Source organism: Cyanistes caeruleus, chromosome Z (genome assembly GCF_971803275.1).
Source record: "Cyanistes caeruleus chromosome Z, bCyaCae1.hap1.1, whole genome shotgun sequence".
NCBI classification, from domain to species: domain Eukaryota; kingdom Metazoa; phylum Chordata; class Aves; order Passeriformes; family Paridae; genus Cyanistes; species Cyanistes caeruleus.
The window spans coordinates 61,552,669-61,572,573 of NC_141732.1; the positions used below are offsets into that span (position 1 = coordinate 61,552,669).

The following is a 19,905-nucleotide window of genomic DNA, read 5'->3' on the forward strand; positions in this document are numbered from 1 at the left end:
TTCACACAATATGAAAACCATGGCAATTTCAAAGTCAATTTCATCCAAACAGCCATGCAATTTGCAAGACAATTTGATTTTACTTTAAATTTTAAAACCTGTATCTTAAGGAACTAACAGCTTATTGTACTGCTAAAAAATTACTTTTAAAATTGATTATGGTTCCAAGTTACTGCTTACAACAATTTCAGTAACATTAAGAACAATTAGTATTTCTGCAGTTATTACTTTTTTTCAGATAGAAACTATAATATATTTGCAAAAAACTAATCTGCAGAAGCCTCAAAATCAACTGGATACAGTAATAAGTTAATAAGTTCATTATCTTTGGTTATTACTTTTAAAAGAAGCTATAATTTTTTTCCTATTAAATTCATCACATAACAATACAACTGTATTTTGTAAAACAGCTTACTTGAAAAACAAAATGCCAACATTTACCTGAAAATGCTAACCTAGATTAACACATTCTGAATAGGGTATAATGAATTTATTAGTCTCAAATCAAAGGACATTTTAATAATCCACTCTATCTTTGTGCTTTGAACAGCAAAATGTACTTTGATATATAGTATTGGCTTAAATTTGGAAATTTTATTCAACTCAGTAACTGCAGCCACATATTGATATTTGAAAGTTTTCAACTGGAAAAAAAGCAAAGGCTTTGATCAAAGAAGTCAGAAAGCTTGAAGAATTCCACCCACTGATTCCTGCTATAACTGATAGGTTCAACACAGTTAAAGTATATTTGATTTACTCATTTTCATCCAACATAGAGGTTTGTTGAATACAAAGAGAGAAAAATGAGAAGTTAAGACATGTAAGCCAGAAAAATTTTAAAGACTATCTCACACAAACCATTCTCACAACCTTCAGCTCTTCATATTAGCTATGCCAATTAGGAAAAAAGGTCAAGTTGATCTTCTCTTGGTTCAGTTTGTTTTCCTATGGTCCAGGTACATTTAAAAAGGAATAGTATGTGTCTTTAAAAAAAACCCAACAAAAAACTCTTAACACTGACTAAGCATTATACTAATGGCCTAATGTTATAGCTCTTGAAAGTGTTAACAGTGAAGGAACAGTGGAATAGCAGAATAAAACTTGTGCTGTTTCACTAAAATAAACACTACATGACAAAACAAGCGATGGATAGGTTTTTTTTTCTTGTGCTACTGTGCTACTTCTACAGACTTTTAAACTAGATGTGAAAAATCTAACAGATGCTCTTAAAACAAGAGTTTTACAACATCAGTATGAAAAATCTGGAGATAATGGAAGGTACTGTCATTTTCCAAAGGAAAAGTAGAGAGCAGTTAAAGTAACTCTTACCTCCCCATCTATAATCCCCCTGAATACCGATGGCAGAAGGGGTTGAAACATTTGAGGACCCAGCACAGGGTTGACTTTTAGGACATTTTCTACAACCTTAAGAACAAGAGCAAATGAGACCATTAGTAAAGTACATTGATAAATCTTAACCAGAAGTTTACAACCATGTGTACTGGTGTACACATAGAAAGTGCTCATAGGATGCTTACCATTAAATACCAGCAAACCCCAGCTTGCTGAAATTATTCTTGTAAAACATTCTGCAAACCTCATCTGCATAAATGCACCTAAAAGTTCAATGAAACCCTAGCCAAGCACCACACAAGCTCCCCCATGGCCCAGACAAAGTTGATGAGGTAGTTTGGAAAAAGGGATCTTGTTTTGGTTCCTGGAAAACCAGCAGATTGAGGTGGTTGGTATGGTGAAGGACCAGTAGTTCAGAGTGTATTTTCATAGCTTTGTCATGTTACTTTTTAGAGAAACCACTGATTAGGACCTACCAGCTCTTTGCAGGCATGCTCTCAGAGATGCTATTCTGGGTACCTTGCTCTGGTTCCCCGTGTTTAAACTCTTTACCCTTTGTTTCTCAGCTCCTTTTTCCCACCCCATGTGCTGTACCCTGAAGTAACTTGTTTTCCTGCTTTCTTCAGTTTTTCTTTTGCCCGGATGTTTGTGCTCTACGCTTGTACCAAGAGAGATGGGAACAGGCTATGAGAATAACAGGCTGGGGGCTCATCACTTACTTCTATGTAGACAGTGATGACACATGCATGAAAACACTGATGTGTTTATAAAGCACATAAAGGTATCATAAAGATACCTCACTTAAACACTCTTCATCTCCATTTAATTCCATCTCAGAGGAATTTCAACAAGGACCGACTCTTCTGTGCTCTTGACCGACCTCTCCTAAATATTTTTTTCTCCTTTTTGAACCTTGCTCCCAATAATTTCATTTAATATTCTATTTTTCATGTTGAGAAAGGTCAACTGCTTAGCACTTATCTCACTGCCTCTCAATTTTGTAAACCTTTAATATGCAGAGGTATAAAAGAAGCTTATTATATACAGAGGTAAACATAACTTCCTCCACTCATCCTTTTGGGTACTGGAACTTTTTGTCAACTCCTTTGCTCCTTGCACAGTATTTTTAAACCTTTCATTGTGTCAGGTAATTAGGAAATCAAGACTCAGCAATCTTGCAAGAAATTGTCTTATCAGTCCTAATTAGTATTTTTCAACCTTGTTAATTTATTTACAGTTCTAATGTCTATTTACAGTCCAGCCAAAGCTGTTTGTAGGAAACTATCAGAGAACACCCATGGGTATTTCTGTTCCCAATGCTTATCTAGATTTCGGGACTTTTTTTGTTTAACAAGTCAGCATAGTGAAGCCTGAAAAAACTTCTGCTTTTTCTAAGAACATTTAAAAGGATGATAGCTCAGTTATCCCTCTGGAATCAAGAGGGCATACTAGGAAAGTGTTCCAAGTATACCAGACAACTCATGCAGCTAATGCAAGGCCACACAGGGATTCAACTGAATAAATGATTCTGTATTAGCAGTTTAATTCCATTTTAGAATTCTGATTAAAAGCTGCTGCATAAAACATTTGCCCAGCTACATACTTTAAATAATATTACTGTTAGACTGGAATTGACATTTTAAATTTCAGAACTAGAGGCCTTAAGCTCTTCACAGCAGTAAGTACAACAGGGAAGACTATCAACTTCAACAGTTGTTTTCTGTCCTGGATTCTGGAGGCAGTTGTGTGATCCACCAAAGAAATATGTGGGATCAAATTTATATCCTCTATCACATTCACAATTAATTGAATTCAAGTCCAAGTTCTCATAAGCCCCCAGTTAGTGCAACCACTGGAAATGTTAGCAGTAGCACACTACAGCTACTACTCAGTTATCTTTCAATGTATATTCCAACTTTACTTCCTGAAATTCTTCAAAAGACACATTCAAATTATTGTTATTAACATTTCAAAAGCTTATGAGTTCCACAGCACCATTTGAAGGCTGTGTGAAAATGTAACTTTCTGGTTCTTGGAAAAAACTTTAGCAGCTTTATTTAAGTAGTTATACCATTACAGCAGCAACTTATGCCAAAGGCAAACAAAGACTGAACTCTGTGATGGGTATAAATGGAAGTATGGTACACAAAGGAATTTCATGGAGACCACATACATACAACATTCAATAAAGAATGGAAAAGTTAACCCTACACTCACTAGATGTCTACACACATGCACAGGCTTCAAATAAGTAGTTAAACCACTACTGATAGGTTAACTTCAATGTCAAATTCTGCTACATGCATTGGTTTCTTCTACATGTTCTAAATTCTAATTGAAAACATTGTATGTAGAGAGCTGAGCCTCTGGAACTTTCATTATACTCCACCTTTAAAACTTGAACTTGACCTTCAGTAGTTATGTCCTTCAAAAGCTCACAAAATGACCGACATAAGTCAGCAGCATACATCTGAAATAAAAGAAAAAAGAAGGTACTGTGCAATATATTTTATATATTTGTATATATTTCAAAACAATTCCTTTTGGTTTACACATGCCTAAAGACCCAGTTTCTCTTCATAGATTTCATCTGCTAAAATGTTCATCATTCTAAACTAATTAAAATCTAATCTAAGCATTTTGTTGCATTTTTAACATTGCAGCACATTTAAACAATCAATCTGAAAGAATTTTCTAATGAAGAAGGTATGACAACAAGGTATAATATCTCTGTTTCAACTATTGGTAGAATATATATTCATAATTTTAATCTGGTAGGGTAATAAGAGTAAACTGTTATTATCCAACATAGGACTTTTTCAGATATCAAACTACTAAATCAATCCACAAAGCATCAATTCTAAATAATAGTATTTCTCAAATCTAAGTGTCCACCATGCACCATAAAGAGCTAACATTGGAACAGTATGTTTGTATGCACACAAATTAATACAAGTATAAATGTTTGTGTGTACAGTATTTTCTAAGACGAGAGAAAAACCAGTTTGCCAGTAAGGAACTAGTATGCCAGTAAGGTGGTAATATGGATCTTTATATAATGGTAACAATAACATACCTGCAAAAATTCAGATGATGATAAGAAAATATAAGCATTGATGATCTTAAAGCAATTTTTGAGGTTTTCTGAACTCAGCTCTGGAAAAAACAGAAATCACAGTTCAGAATCTGATCACCAAACTGAAGTACAACCAAGATGATTTGCTTCTCAAAGTCTTTTTCCTCTCGCAGCTTGTAGTGCCAGATGTCAACAAGTAGAAAAAATATCCTGGATCCAGTGACAGTCAGGTTCTCTCTCCCTGCAGAGAAAAGTACAGAACTCGGATGACAGCTCTTGTGTTCAAATGGAAGCACAAGAAGTCCTACAACCTCAAAAGCCAACACTATTTAACAACAAAAAACAATTGAACAAAAGTCACGTTTTGGATGTAATACTGGGTTAAGAAGATATTGAAGACAGAAAAAATGAAACATGTACTTTAGAGACTTGCAATTACTGATAAATGGTCTCTCTCACATTGAGTCAGTAAATGCTGAGCAGAAAGAATGAAATAAAGATTGCAGTTCTGCTCTTCTGACCCAGATGCCATACCAAATGGCATTGAGCTGACACACACTGAGCTCTGGGGCACAGTTTGGGTATTTCAGTAAAGAGAGCATACCCATCTAAGGGATAGATACAGAGGATGATATACAGCAGCAGCTTGAAGAGAGGAAAAAAGATACATCCTCAGGCATTACCTGTAAGAGTGTTTAAGAAAAAAAAAATGAATGTTGATACTAGTGCAGAAAGTCCACACTGTATTTTTATACAATGCAATACAAGGCAAAAGACCGAAAACAGGATAAATTTCTTTAAAAACAGCTTGGGAGACAAACTATTCCTGCTAAAAGAAGCAGACCTTAGCACGATCACTTTTAAAATATTTAATAAAATCGTCATGGAGAGGCAACAGGAAAATATTTTTATATGAATTTTAAATAAAATTCCTTTCCCAGATGGAACAAGCATCAGACTTCATAAGTCTCCCATGGCTTAGATGAAAGCAGCTGTACTAAAGTGTGGCTTTCACCCAGTGGTATTAGCTATACTACCAAAACCAATTATCACCATGGCCATGGCTGCTTCGCCATTATAACATCTGTGTAGTTCTGGGGAGGTTCAACAGATTTTCCGTTTTTCTCCACCCATGAGGTAGAACATTAATGCTCTTCCATTTGATATGGCCACAGGACACCTCTGTATTCATGAATACATTTGTATGCCATGTCGTATATTGTAATCATTTATTATGAGTATTTTTGTCTACTGAATTGAAAAGAGATGACCTCTCAATCCAAAACGCTCATCAAAAGATTCCAAGGTATCTATGAGTTTAGCTTCAGTCGCACATTACTAGAGTTACATACTGAGCTCTCCTTAGAGGTCTGCATTTGTGTTTTTGTCTTCACTGGGCACAATCATACTTGAAATTTCGGACACTGAAACAAGTAGACAATTTCAAAATAAATGGTCATATAAACAGGAAGTACTACTAAGTTTTCCGTAACTTTCCACTCTGTGATTCTGTGAGAATTGATAAAAGGTAATAAAATGTGTGTACTGCAAAAACTGAAAAACTGTACTTCAGGTCAAAATGAAAACAGGTATGACAGATGCAATGGAAATGACAAAACTTCCACTGCATCTGCAGCTCACAGTTTAGCAAAATTTTCTAGAAAGATCTCATGTTCAACTAACTACATTTAGAAGCTAATTATACATCAATTCTCTTTCCAGGTTTTCCTGAATCAAACATTTTTTTTAAAATTTATTAATGTACTCCTTTGAGTTTTGTTAGGATCAGAGGACTTAGTCCAGTTCCAGTAACCTAGTTTTTGCCAGTACCTTTACAAATACAGCAAGTGCACATTAAACTTGATGCTTTTTGGAATAGGTATGCTTAGATTTCGACCATATTCCCAACCTGAAATTGTATCAGATTCAAATGTTATTTTAAGCAGCCTCAGTGCAGAAATGCTTCCATCCTCAGATAATTAGTGTATTTCTCCGTTCTGCATTATTCAATACATTGAAAGAGATGTATTAAAAAGACTGTGCAATCTCTCTACAGGGCAATTACATTTCAACAGAGTTGAAATGGGTAGCAGCGGTGCTTAACTGAAAACAAAGTATGACAATTATGCTTTGAATAATTATTGTACATCAGGGATAGCACCATAGTCTTTGAAGGTCAGTCACTTAGGCAAGTGAAATCAAGCCTTCATATGAACTGCAACACTGTTCCTGAAGGCAAATCTAATTGACTTGTATAACTCCTCTGACAACCACTTCCAACAACAGTAGTATCCTGAAATGGGTACAAAAGGATCTTTTGTACAAAACGACAATTCTATCTGAAAGGGAACAACTACAAATTATTTTCATATTAGTTAAAAAAGGAAAATCAAATACATATATCTTTCCCCTTCAAGTTCAAAAATCTCACGTGTGAATTCTTCTTTCCCTGCCCTCCAGCTCTTCTCCTAGTTCATCCATGCTGACCTCTGACATATTTTATGAATGACTTACATGCTGATGTAGAAGATAAACATACCAGAAATACAGTTACATTACTTGTATATTACAGTAATTTCCTTCACTAAAAATAAATTCAGAAAACAAACGTCAGGAGGTTAATATTCCTTACATCATATTTTCAAGTACTAATTTTCTGGAGCATCTTGTTGCTAGTTCTCCACCCCACTCCAAAAGATGTAAGCACGGTAGTTACCTATTCAGAACTTCGCTTCACATCATCTGTCTTTTGATGATTTCATCATCCAGAAGTCCACTGAGAACCAGTCTTGGAGAGATTATCTTTTTTGCTTTATCTCAGACATTTAAGGCACACAAGACTTTGCAATTTTGACTTCTCAGTTAAAACACCTTGTTCTGACAGTTACATCACCATGTTAAGAAGGACAGAAGAGTCTGACCATAAGTGTTGGAAGTTTCAGCTGAATTCTAGTAGTGGTGTACTAGAAAAACTGTGCTACAGGTTTAATACTGAACAATTATTTAATTAACTAGCACAGCTGATCATCACTGATCAATACATTCTCTTTTGCAAGATGCTGCACCTTAAACTGTACTGTTGCACTTGATTTATGTGAAGAAGATTCAAGTGTCCTGAATGCAGCAGCTCCCTGAAGGGTAGCAAACAGCAGTGTTGTACTGGTTTTCTAACTACCATGTTTTAATATAAGGTTAGCACTAATCCAAAATTCCAGCTCTGTTTAAGCATTGTGATACCATGGCTGTGTCATGTGAATGATGCATATTTTGCAGCAATCAAAATTTTTGACCAATATGACACTCAGAAAAACAGTTTCTCAGAAAAGCTCTGAGGAAGTAAAGTAGTAGAGAAGCCTGTAGGATGAAATCACTGTGATTTTACCACTCACTCAAAACCCTGATTAAAAAAAAGTTTGACATAAGCATGTTTCAAGGCTTGTCCTAAAGAAACCCTATGCAGCTTAACTGAATTACTGATTCTACCAGCATCATACAGCTTTCATTTTTCAGAATAAATAATTTCGCTTGAGAATGTATTTTTTTTCCAAAGGAGAGCATCACTGTTCTTCAGGATTCATTCACAAAACAAGGAAATTATTACAAGTATAGAATATTCCAGAATGCCTTTTTAAGAAGAGTTTGCCAAGGTTTCCATTTCTACTCCTCTCTACTCTGAAAAGTATCACATGAGGACTGGGGAGAAAACATCAGCAGCAAACAAACAAGACACAAATACATAGTATTTCTGAATTTTACTCGAGCAACCTAGCAGTGTGACAAACCATGAAAATGACAGCCATTCATACAGAGCAGGCTTCCTTCAGCAGACACCACCTCTGATTGACACTGAACAAGAAAGTGGAAGGGTAGGTGTATAGTTATGGATGATGATGACAACACTAAGGACTCAGCAGCTACAGAATTTTAATGGTAGCTGTGGAGTATTTAACCATAAAGCCTCTACTAAGAAGAGCATTTGTCATTAGAGATCTTGTATACAAGGAAAAATAACCTTGACATCACCTTGCAACTACCTACCAAGACGTAACTTTCTACGGACCAGTAGAAATAAAATAAAACATTAAGTCCTGAAAACAATTATCAATTAAGAAGCTAACTTCTGTAATTCTGTGAACACATTTCTCTAAAATAATTAACCCATTTGCTATATTCATGTTGAAACCTCAGGAGCGCAGCTGAAGATCTAAACGCAAAGATATTAACATAAAATTAAAATCTCCGAATTTTTATATTCCATTTAATTATGAAGCATAAGCACTTAAAGTATCAGTATTTCCCCTAAGCATTGAATCCTAATTTTAAGTTTATATTTTGCCAACAGACTGCTGTTTTTTATTTCAGTGCTTGACCCCAATGTTTATAGACATATTCCGTTATTTTGAAAACATCCTATATTGTTATTATCTGAATGAGGGAAAAGCTAATAACTTCATTCTGGCTATAAGTAGAACAGGCAAGTATTCCATGTAAACAGTATCAGTAACACTTGGTACATTTAGTGTTAAATATCAGAAACTTCTTAAAATAACCTCTGAAATGATAAAGTGAAATTTGTCTTATCTTTCAGGCACAGCAGCTCCAATTTATTAAAAAAGAGAACTAGGGTAAGTAGATCATAAATATTAAAAAAGATGAGAAAGTCAGACAATAAAAACCTGTTCCTCAATTTTTGTTACAATTTTGCAAGCTCCATTAGTACCTGCAGCCACAGGAGCACTGCTTAGTGCATGAACAACAAGCTGCAGGAGAAAAATCATGAAATTTTATTAGTGAAAGGCTTACCAAGAAGGGCAGACATATTCTGAAATATTCTCAGGAGTTCTGGAGTAAGACATGGACTATTCTCCAGTGTCACTAACCTAAGAACAGATTAAGCAAAATATTTCAGATGTTGTCTGAGTAACATTTAGCAATCATTTTGACAGATGTAAACATTTTAACTTCCAGTAACCATCTGTATTATCAGCAATGTGTAACAATTACCAGAAGCATACTTCAACCAGAGCAATAGTCCTTACAACACACTCATCAGGTCTTGCAAAAGTAGGAAAACAAAGAAAAACATGCTACTGTCTTTTTATAAAGACAATAGAAGCTCTGAAATGCAACAGTGAGAATGTCTAAGTAGCTAACCAGGGAACTTGGAGAAGGTGGGTAGAGAGGGATATTTACAGTGCAAGGACAACGTGTTCTATGCCTCAAAGGAGAAACTGTCATGGACCAGCTCACGTGTTTACATTATTTTTACATCTGAAATGATACAATGATTACCAGATATTGTTTATAACATCTTAAAATTACTGAGATTTGAAAACAGTAGTTATAAATTAAGCTTGTATTTAAAACCACAACAACAAATTCCTTTTTTTCTTCTGTATCTTAGGCATGGGTCTACCATACATCTGGTTACGTGAAATATCTTAGTTGCTTTCCTGCTCTTGGTTCAAACCCTTGGAGTCTTAACTGTCTCTGCCAGCTCTCCACATTTCTCTAATGCTCTAGGACATCTTAAAATACCATTCTTCTGCACTGACATCAAAAGAGCAATCTCAAGATCAGTATTATTAAGAAGACATAAAGTTCTGAATTGATACATGTAAAAGGTCCCTATGCTAAGTTTTTGAAAAGGACTTTGACTTGGTGCCAACAGCATTATAAATCTCAGTTTTGCTATATATGGAATAGATCATTTGTAGATTAAGTATTTGTAATTGAAATGCTCATTTTCAATTTAGATCAAAGGAATCATTCACTATTTTAAGACAAACTCTATGTATTCCTATTTTTCAGAATTTGGTCCAGGTAACCATTCTCCCCTCTTATAGCATCAGCTGCATCAGAAGCAAATAAATCAGACTCATAGGAAACTGAGCACCGTGTCACTTCTTATTTTATGTTCAGTCACCAAATAGCCCAAGATAAAGAAAGTAACTTCTACATTTTATCCTTTTAATGACATCTCTTCCTGCACCCAGCTCTGATCCATTGGCTCACTGCTCTCCCAAAGTCAAACACACTAAACTGTTAAATTAGCATGCACATTATAGAGTGTCTAGACTTTTTGTCTTGCTGTTCATTATCACTACAGAATAGTATCTTCAGTATCAGCTGCCTGAAAATGAATAATAGAAGAAACACAACTAGAAACAGCTGAGTATATATATTTCCTAACCTCCTGTCTTCTGAGAAAAGGTGTGATGATATAGGTGATGTCAAGGTAAGGTATCAAGAACATATAAATTTTAATAATCTAAGCATTTTACAACATTTATCATCCAGGAATACAAAACCAACTGTTTTAAAATTAGAAATAGAAAGAAAACATTCTTACCACAGCTCTAAACCATCTTCCAGAAGATAGACATGAGGAGGCTGAGAAACATCTGTACTTAGTTGGATAACTGGAAGTAGAAAAGGGTAGAGATTTTTGCTGTCTGCTCCCAATCCCTACAAAATAAGAAAAATGTAAAATATGGTAAAAAGCCTTAAATCAAGCATTTCAAAAATAGCATGGAAGGTATCTACACTGCTGTTACATTCACATATAAATGTGCATTCAAGAAATCAAAGGTTGAACTTGCTTCCATTTCATACAACAATAAAATAGTCTGATATTCCTAAGCTTTCTCTCAACATGTCTTGAGAAGGTTATGTTTTTCAAAGACAACCCAGCTATCAACAGTCTGCAAGAAAATATTATAAAGAATATACATTCCTAAAAAAAAAAATTCACTGGTCATTATCTTTCTTGGAGAAGTCATTAGTCTAACAAACAACAAGTGACTAAAAGCTGAATGTTTTACAGGTGAAGAAAAGAATTACTCTTTGGTTCGTATAATTTACAAAATCATTTGATATATTCCAATATTCAGGAAAAGGGTTTGTTTTCATAGCTACACAAAGATTCAGAGACTGATGACAGTGATTCAGTTTCTAAACAATCCATGAGACTTTTGAACAATGAAAAGTAAATTTGGAACAAATTACTGAACAGCATTACAAAATACTGTAATATTAATACTTAAGAGAACTGAAGCTAGTGGAATGCTGAACTTGTATAATTCCTGCATTTTGATTATGGAAAATTTAAAATTACTTGATATTTCTAAGTGGCAGCTTCTTTGTGGATTTATCTACTTACTTAAACAATTATGCCTTAAAAGATTCTTCTACAGATCTGTATTCTACAAATACACCAAGAGACACACCTTTTGTAAAAAATTACTCATACTTTAGTCTCCACAGGGGACAAAAAGAATTTCCACAATTGGTTTATGGCAAAAATCTGTTTCCTCTTTATTTCAAGTTATTCAACCTTGGAAAGAACCTTTATTTCTTCTTTTATAATATTTGTCATTTCCCTTTCACTTTCACTCCAATGTTAACCTCTACAATACCATCCTTTTAAGTCATGCATTTCCACAAGTTCAAGACTGCCCTCACATTAAGTCTGCTCGTGTACAGACACTGTCCTAGGAGCACTTGGTCTCTGCTAGTCATAATACATTTTCTCTGAGATGCAGCAGGGGTTGGAGAAAGTAGTGTGGCATATAGTCTGTATTAAAGTAGTAGTTAAGACCACGGATTCTGCAGGCAATATTTTACCATCAAGAGAGAACTGAGGACAATGTTTATGTGACTCAGATTCCTTACCTGGACGAGATGGATCAGGGTGGTTAGAATGGCACATCGTAGCATATTGTGCTCCTCACTCTGCTTCCAAAGGAGTGGTAAATACTGAACCAAACATCCTACATATGGTCGTATCTAAAGTTCAGAATATAAATTAATTTCTTAGTATGTGAAACGAGATGAATCATTTATCCAAAGCATAGTTTCTGAAAACTACAGAAGCTGCTCTGAATAAAAACTCAGAGTTTGCTCGAATCTTTCTAAAACACTGTATTCTTCACTCTGTGACTGAAGTAACTTCTGACTGCAGAGTAGGTTGAAAAGAACATATTACTTATGGTGACATCTGTGCCTGGCAATCAAGCTTATGTAGTAAATAGAACACAAAAAATATTTAAAACTTGATATGAAGAAATATATTCATATTAGTATATTCTTCCCTTAGGATTTCTAAACAAGAGAATTCTTTAAAACCAGAAACAGACCCAGAAGGGAAGAAAAATACAAACCAAACAGCAAGCTGAATAACCTCAGGTGCCACTAAGCCTCTGAGCAGCAGTTAGACTATGTACCTTCCAGAGATATGTCCTAGCCTGTATTTTTTTCTACTGTGGTCTTCAATACTAAAAGGTATTTTGTCTATTTGTCTTAGAACGCATTTAATTAGGAATTAACCTAAACATATACAAGAGTTCTTGACTTGCTTTTAGCACTGCTTCTCTAAACTGCAGGGAAATCTGCTGTCATGTTGACTTTTTCTACAAGGGATAATTATGAAAGTTTCATCTGGCTCTCAGACAGGATTACTTGTAGAAAGACGAGGTAAATTCAAAAACATGCATTACCTTTGCCCTTAACTCAGTAATACTGAAAAAAAAAAAAAAACCCAAACCAAACCCACCACAAGAAAACCTGAGACAAAAGCAGTCAAAAGCAGTCAACTTAATCCTGCAAAACCACCTTCAAATTCTTTATGCAGAAAGTTGAAGGACATACTTTAACACTAAAGTACAGAGAATTAATAATGTGAATTTGAAACTTGTCATGCAGTTAAGGAGAGTGTTGTAGAGACAACTCTGACCCATATCAGTAACAACAAAAAATTACAAATTTAACTGCACACCCCCTACGAGTGCAAAGCATTTTTTCCCAAAAATGTCTTTTTTAATATGCAAGATAAAAACATTAGTTCAAATATGAGACAATTAGAGTAAATCACAAATAAAAAAATAAATTGCAAGAAATGCCACAAGACGTAAAAATCCCTAGGTACTCTAAAAGCTGATTCAATCCAAAAAGTAGAGTAACTTTAGAAAAATAAGTTAACATTTCACACAAAGGATAAATGAGAATTCAAAAGAGGGCCAAGTAATGCCAATAGTGCAGGCATCTCTGACAAAACAACCAGTCTATTAATTGATGACATTTTCCTTCCACAACAAGTCTTCCTGTGTGTTCTTGGCACAAAGCTAAAACTGAAATATATATTAAAAAAATACCTGCATATTGACTCTTTCAATCACACAGGACAGAACATGAAGAACATGCATTTTGGTGTCACACTGTGTTACTTCCTGAAGTAGCTGAAAGAGCAATGTAAACATGGACTCCAGATACTAGAAGAAAAATAAAGAATTACAGATTAGAGCACCAAAAATATAACTAGTCACATGAACTGTTAATTTTCCAGTATGTTTAAAACTCTAAGATATTCATAAACTTTGAAAAACACTTAAAAAAAGTGTGCAAAATGTTACCCTTTCACTTGGAAAAAAGCACATTAGCCAATCATTGCCTAAGCGAAGTAAAAAAATTCAGATACACTCCTACATATCAGTTCAAACATGATCATTTTGAATGTATTCCATTTTCAAGTTTTGATAAGCATTACTATGATTTCACTGGTAAAACAGGCTGTTTCTCCAGAAGGAGTATTTTTTAGAGTCAAACCAAAGGTACAGTCTTCCAGCCTTTGGGCCAACAGATGAAGGTTGAACTGAAAAAGGTGTCTTAGAAAATTCCAGTGTTTACAGTCTGATGCAGATGCACTCTGCATTTTCAGTTTATCTCTTCTCAATTGAGTTCAAATTAACATGAAGTCAAAATGAAATGAGAAAAAACATCTGCTAAATTTGAGTGAGCAAAACAAAACTTCGCTGTACTTATCTCTTTCCACTGTTTACTTAATGACAACAGTAATGACCATGGTAAAAAACACTAATATAGAAGAACCAGAAAGTGGTGCCTTTTAAAGGCACTACTGTAACCACACATTTGCATTTAATATTTTAAGAAGCAGCAGGTTGGAAAGTACTGCGAGAAACAGATATATGGGAAAGCCACAGTGTCGTGGAGATGTATTTGTTAGATACAGTTTTAATATTTTCTTATCATAAAAAAACCTAGTATCTGGCAACACCCACTATACAGAGCACTGAACACACTGCTATGAAGTTATACCATAATACTACACATTATATGAATTATAGCATAATACTACACATTAGTAACTTTAACACATTAGTATCTACACATTAGCAACCTTGACAGCAGCAGTCTGAGTATACATTTTGATCTGTAAAAACTGAACATACAACACAAACAGAAATTACTAAACAACATAGTTCAAAATGAAACTTGAAAATATTTTTCCCTGCTTTTCTCTATGGATATGTCTACTCTTTAGAATATATGAATGCTCTTACTGGTAAGAACTGGTCAGTTCTGAACTCAAAGTCATCTACAGGTAAACAAACATTAAGGAAAAATAACACAGACTGAAGATAGATACCAAGACTCAAATGAACAAATATTTCATGGATGCTCAAAAAATATAATGTGAAGAATTAGGTGTAAGTTTAAATTTTATTGTTTTCCAGTAACTCAGAATTAAGAACTAATCAAACAGCTTTGCAAGAAAGGATATTTAACTTCAGCGTCGTAGCTGTCTCAATACGGACCTGAAAGACAGAAGTCAAGAAGCATCATGCATTTGTCCACTAAACATTTTGATTATCCACAAAGTACCTGACAGTATCAGATCATTTGATGTTTTGGCAACTGAATCATTCTCTCTGTTCCATCATCCTCTAAGAAAAGCAGTTAGTTCATTTCATATTAGTAGCTTTTACATTTTATTTGTCATTGCTGAAGTGGTAGAAATTAAAAAAGCTACTGAGACAAAACCTTCAAGGACAACAAATAATTAAATGAGAAGATATCTATCAAGACTGTGATAAAAACTCTTGCAATAGAGGAGGAGTTTTACTTGGAATTATCTCCTTTTAACCAAGAAGCACAGAATCAAATAAATTCAACAAGTTAGACTGTTCTTCCCGTAGATGCTGACAACTGCCTTAGAAAACATTAAATAACAACAGCTGACACAAAACACACCCTGCTCTGCTAAAGTTGTCTGGAATCACAGAAATTATTTTTATGACTGGCAATTACTAACTAACATGTACCTACCAAACTAGCCAAGGTCATTTTTTTTTGGTAGGCTGCTAGCCTAGTTTGTTTAAAAATAAAAACAAAACAAACAATAGTAAAACCAGCATCTCAACTTCATCTCACCTGCTGGTAAAATAAAGTTGTAGCTTAAAACTACAGATTTGTACTCAGGCAGTTTAGCAACCAATGCCATTCATCATATCCTGTTAGCAGGTAACTTTAATGCCTAAATAATCATAGAATCACAGAATCATTATAGATGTAAAAGACCTTTAAGATCATTCAGTCCAACCACCAAATCAGCATCACCATCACTAAACCATGTCCCCAGCTATATCCACATCTTTTTAAAACATTTCCAGGTGACTACACCTGTTTCAGTGCTTGACAACTTTCAGTGAAGAAATTTTTCCTCATGTCCAACCTGAACCTTACTTGGTGCAGCTCGAGGCCAATTCTTCTTGTCCTGTCACTGGTTGCCTGGGAGAAGACACCAGGCTTCACCTGGCTGCTATCTCCCCTCAGGCAGCTGTAGAGAGGGCCAAGGCCACCCCTGAGCCAACTTTTCTCCAGACTAAACACCCCCAGCTCCCTCAGCTGCTCCTCACAGCACTTGTGCTCCAGAGCCTGCCCCGGCTCCCCTGCCCTTCTCTGGACTCACTCCAGCCCCTCAGTGTCTTTCCTGCAGTCAGGGCCCAGAACTGGACACAGCACTCCAGGTGTGGCCTCACCAGTGCCCAGGACAGGGGTACAATCCCTGCCCTGCTCCTGCTGGCCACACTATTGCTGAGCCAGGCCAGGATGCCATTGGCCTTCTTGGCCACCTGGGCACAGCCTGGCTCATGTTCAGCTGCTGCCACCAGCACCCCCAGGTCCTTTCCAGCCACTCTGCCCCAGCCTGTGGAGCTGCCTGGGGTTGGTGTGACCCAAGGGCAGGACCCAGCTCTGGGCCTTGCTGAACCTCACACCACTGGCCTCAGCCCATGATCCAGCCTGTCCAGATCCCTCTGCAGAGCCTTCCTGCCCTCCAGCAGATCAATAACCCACACAGCTTGGTGTCATCTGCAAACTCACTTGGTCAGTGCTGTATAGTAAAGGGACTAGTCACAAAATAGATCTGTTCAATCTACACAAAGTATCCATTAGTTTATAAACTGCTGTAAGACATTTGATAATTTTATTCCTATAATAAATAGATTGTTAGTCTTAAAACTCATTTTCCCACCAAACTCATCACTTACTGAACATCTTCAGGCCTCATTTAATGACTATGACATTACTGTTCAGTATCTCCACGATTAAACATCACCACATCTTCCCAATGTTTATCTTTTGCAAGATACAACAGACTTTAAGGAACAATGTTATGAAACTCTCAATCAAGTTTACACAAAGTGAGGTGTTTCTGTTTCATCTGTGGTTACAATTAATGTGTAGTCCAAAAGATTAGTTATTTATACTTACCACTAAGTCACGGTCTTGAAGCAAGTTACGAATTGCTTCATATAAAACAGGTCTCAAGTCTGATTTGAATTTTACAGAAATCCACTGTCCAATCAGCCATATTACTCGTCGGCGTATTGGTTTATACCTTTAAAAGTGGAAGGGAAAAAATTGCACTCGTTAACTCATTACAGTAGTTGTTATTGAATCCTTTGGTGAAAAAGAAATCAAGAATCATGATGAAAATGTTATTGTCCTAAAACACTTCGTTTGTCAGTATCAACTTCAGTGCAAAAACCTTTTCCATTAAAATTCTTCACAAGGTGACTCAGGAAAAACCAGCTTAGCCTGAAAAAGATAATTTTCATCCTAAATGTCTGAATCTTGAATGTCTCCCTAGAGATACAGTTCATTCCGCACACAACAGACCAAAACAAAAATAAATGTTACATTTATTACTGCAATCATGGTATCTACTGCCTTCACTACAGTTCCCAGCAATTCCCCTGACATTCTGTTTATGCTCAAAAATTTTAAGTCAGATAAAATTTAAAAACACAAACTTAAAGACTACAGCAACTGTCAGAGTAGCTCACTTCATCAGTCTAAAACTATTCCTAGAACAGACGTTACCTAATCTTGCACTAGTGCCATGACAAGGGCACAAATCAACAGCTTTAGAGTTGATGGGAAGAACAAACCAGAACAATGATTGAGAAAAGCATTTCACAGTGCTGCTATTTTTCTCCACTGATCAAGTAAATCAGACTTCTATGTTTAATTTACAGATGTATAAAGTTAAGAAAGATGAACCATATTTAGAGAATTTTAACTAATACATTGTTATCACAAATGTATTCTCCATTTGATGAATTACTGCCTTGTAAGCCATCAAGAAGCCATTTAAAATGATGTCATTGAGGTTTCTCTACATTAAGTGTGTTTTATTAAATATTCCCAAAACTATAAGACGATAAACAAATAACATCATCAGAGAACGTGAAAGTTGTGGAAATGGTATATAGAAAGCAATTCATTAGACTGGAACACATATCTAATGAGGAATTAGAGTCCAGCATTGCTTGATGTTTACTGAGTGGCAGTGAAGTTTAAGTAATGCATGCTGAAGCATGACTTACACAAAACATTGCCTCATTAATGCACTGTTCGATTTGTCAAGAAGCTGTGATGATACAATATTTTCTACTCTTAGAAGGCCTGTATCTGACACTTACCTTGTAAACATCAAAAAAAGCTAAGTGATTTTCTAATCACTCTCAAACTAAGAGACTGGAGTTGGATAGTTTTCAAACCACTATCACATAAAGAATCTTTAAGTGACATGATGTAAGTACATAACTGTCTGTAGAGTTATTTTCAGGTCTGGTCATATCTATTATTCAATACATACATCCTACCTCTGCATCTCTACATTATTTCCCTCTCTGTCCATGGTAGAGAAAATACAACATGGCTTTGAGATTTTTTGGGGTTGGTGTGTGTTTGGGTATTTTCTGGGTTGAGTATTTTTGTTTGGGGTTTTCTTTGGTGGTTTTGTGGGGCTTTTTCAATACTGAAGTTTCTCATAGGTGCTCATTTTTGAGGTCCTACCTTTTGGACATTCACTATTTCTGGGAAAAGCTCAGCTCAGAAGATTAGCTTTTACAAAAAGAGCACACATTGACCTAGCATAGGTCCACATACTGGACCTAAAGCTCATGTAGGAAAAGTGACCATATTCCAAATTAAAGCAACCTCTGCTGCATTAGTCATAGGAGAGTACCTTTAAGCAGCCTGAACTGCATCAGATATTCATGTGAAAAGTACTTTACTTTCTCTCTCAGCAGGAAATGTTGCTTTACAGATGAATTATCACAAAAAAAAAACCCAGTCAACTACTTTCATATTATAGAAAAGCTTCTCATTAACCAGTACAAAACTAAGCACCATGGCAAGTGATAAATCTGGCAGTGCAGTATTTCTAAAAATATTTTAGAACTTTTTTTATTAATTCCATATTTCTTCTATTGCTATGGTCATGGTTGATGGGTTTACTATCAACAGGTAACAAAAAATTCAGAGAAATCAAAACACTGCAAACTCCACAGTCACTGCTCACAGCACATAGGATTGTGTTTCCGAACATCAACCAGTTCTAAGCAAGCACTCCATGGGACATTCTGTGGGACAGCAGAGGACACCTTCTAACCTACTTTATCTGAACTGCCTATGTATTCCCAAAGCTGCTGTTAAAGCAGTACTCCATTCAAGCCACTAACACTGCCTTCCCTTATTGCCATGGACGCCTCCAATGGTGAAGGCAGTAGAAGCAGTCCAAGTAAACAGGGCTTCAAAATTCTAGACTTCTACTGCAAGCTTCTCTCCCCACAAGAATTTCATCCTGGGATATCACAAATGCCAACCAAATGGTTAGATCAGGTGTCTTCCTGACTGTAATACAACTGCATCAACAACATAAAACTTGCCAGTTTTACTTACGCTGTATAGGTGTGGCAATCATTCTCCGACACTAACGTAAGGTTATACATCCAAAAGTAAGTAATTAACTATTTCCATGTTTATTGTAGTGAAAAGAAGCGTTTTAATATTTTAAATTCCACTCTACAGGAAACTCTCTTTGTAAATGGAACACTCGGAAATAGAAGAGCTGATTAGTGACCAATTATGGAAAACCATTTTACAATTTATAGTAGCTCCTAAAGGTATAAGGAAACAAACTAGTTCATGTTTCACATAAAAAGTACCACTGGTAAGATGAATTGTGAATGTAGGAGAAAAACATAGTAACAGTCTTCAAAGGACACTTGGTTCACTGCTAATTACTGCACTGAGAAAAACTGGACATTCTTATTTAGAGTCAACTGTTGATTTGTCTGATAAGGATTAGCACGCACAGTAGTGGTCAC

The 19,905-nt window shown here is 35.6% G+C and overlaps 1 protein-coding gene across 6 annotated transcripts in view; it reads right to left on the reverse strand.

The window, feature by feature from the left end:
* The window catches only part of IPO11 (importin 11), an 81,357-nt gene that overhangs the window by 29,930 nt on the left and 31,522 nt on the right, over nucleotides 1–19,905 (reverse strand). For all 6 annotated transcript variants that reach the window (XM_086867091.1, XM_086867093.1, XM_086867095.1 and 3 more), the window contains 10 exons: nucleotides 17,000–17,126; nucleotides 15,009–15,042; nucleotides 14,788–14,828; nucleotides 13,582–13,698; nucleotides 12,104–12,217; nucleotides 10,782–10,897; nucleotides 9,233–9,309; nucleotides 4,430–4,509; nucleotides 3,743–3,823; nucleotides 1,330–1,425 (listed from right to left, as the gene is read on the reverse strand). In XM_086867091.1, coding sequence (XP_086723217.1) covers nucleotides 1,330–1,425; nucleotides 3,743–3,823; nucleotides 4,430–4,509; nucleotides 9,233–9,309; nucleotides 10,782–10,897; nucleotides 12,104–12,217; nucleotides 13,582–13,698; nucleotides 14,788–14,828; nucleotides 15,009–15,042; nucleotides 17,000–17,126 — 883 coding nt within the window. The remainder of the gene's footprint in view (nucleotides 1–1,329; nucleotides 1,426–3,742; nucleotides 3,824–4,429; nucleotides 4,510–9,232; nucleotides 9,310–10,781; nucleotides 10,898–12,103; nucleotides 12,218–13,581; nucleotides 13,699–14,787; nucleotides 14,829–15,008; nucleotides 15,043–16,999; nucleotides 17,127–19,905) is intronic.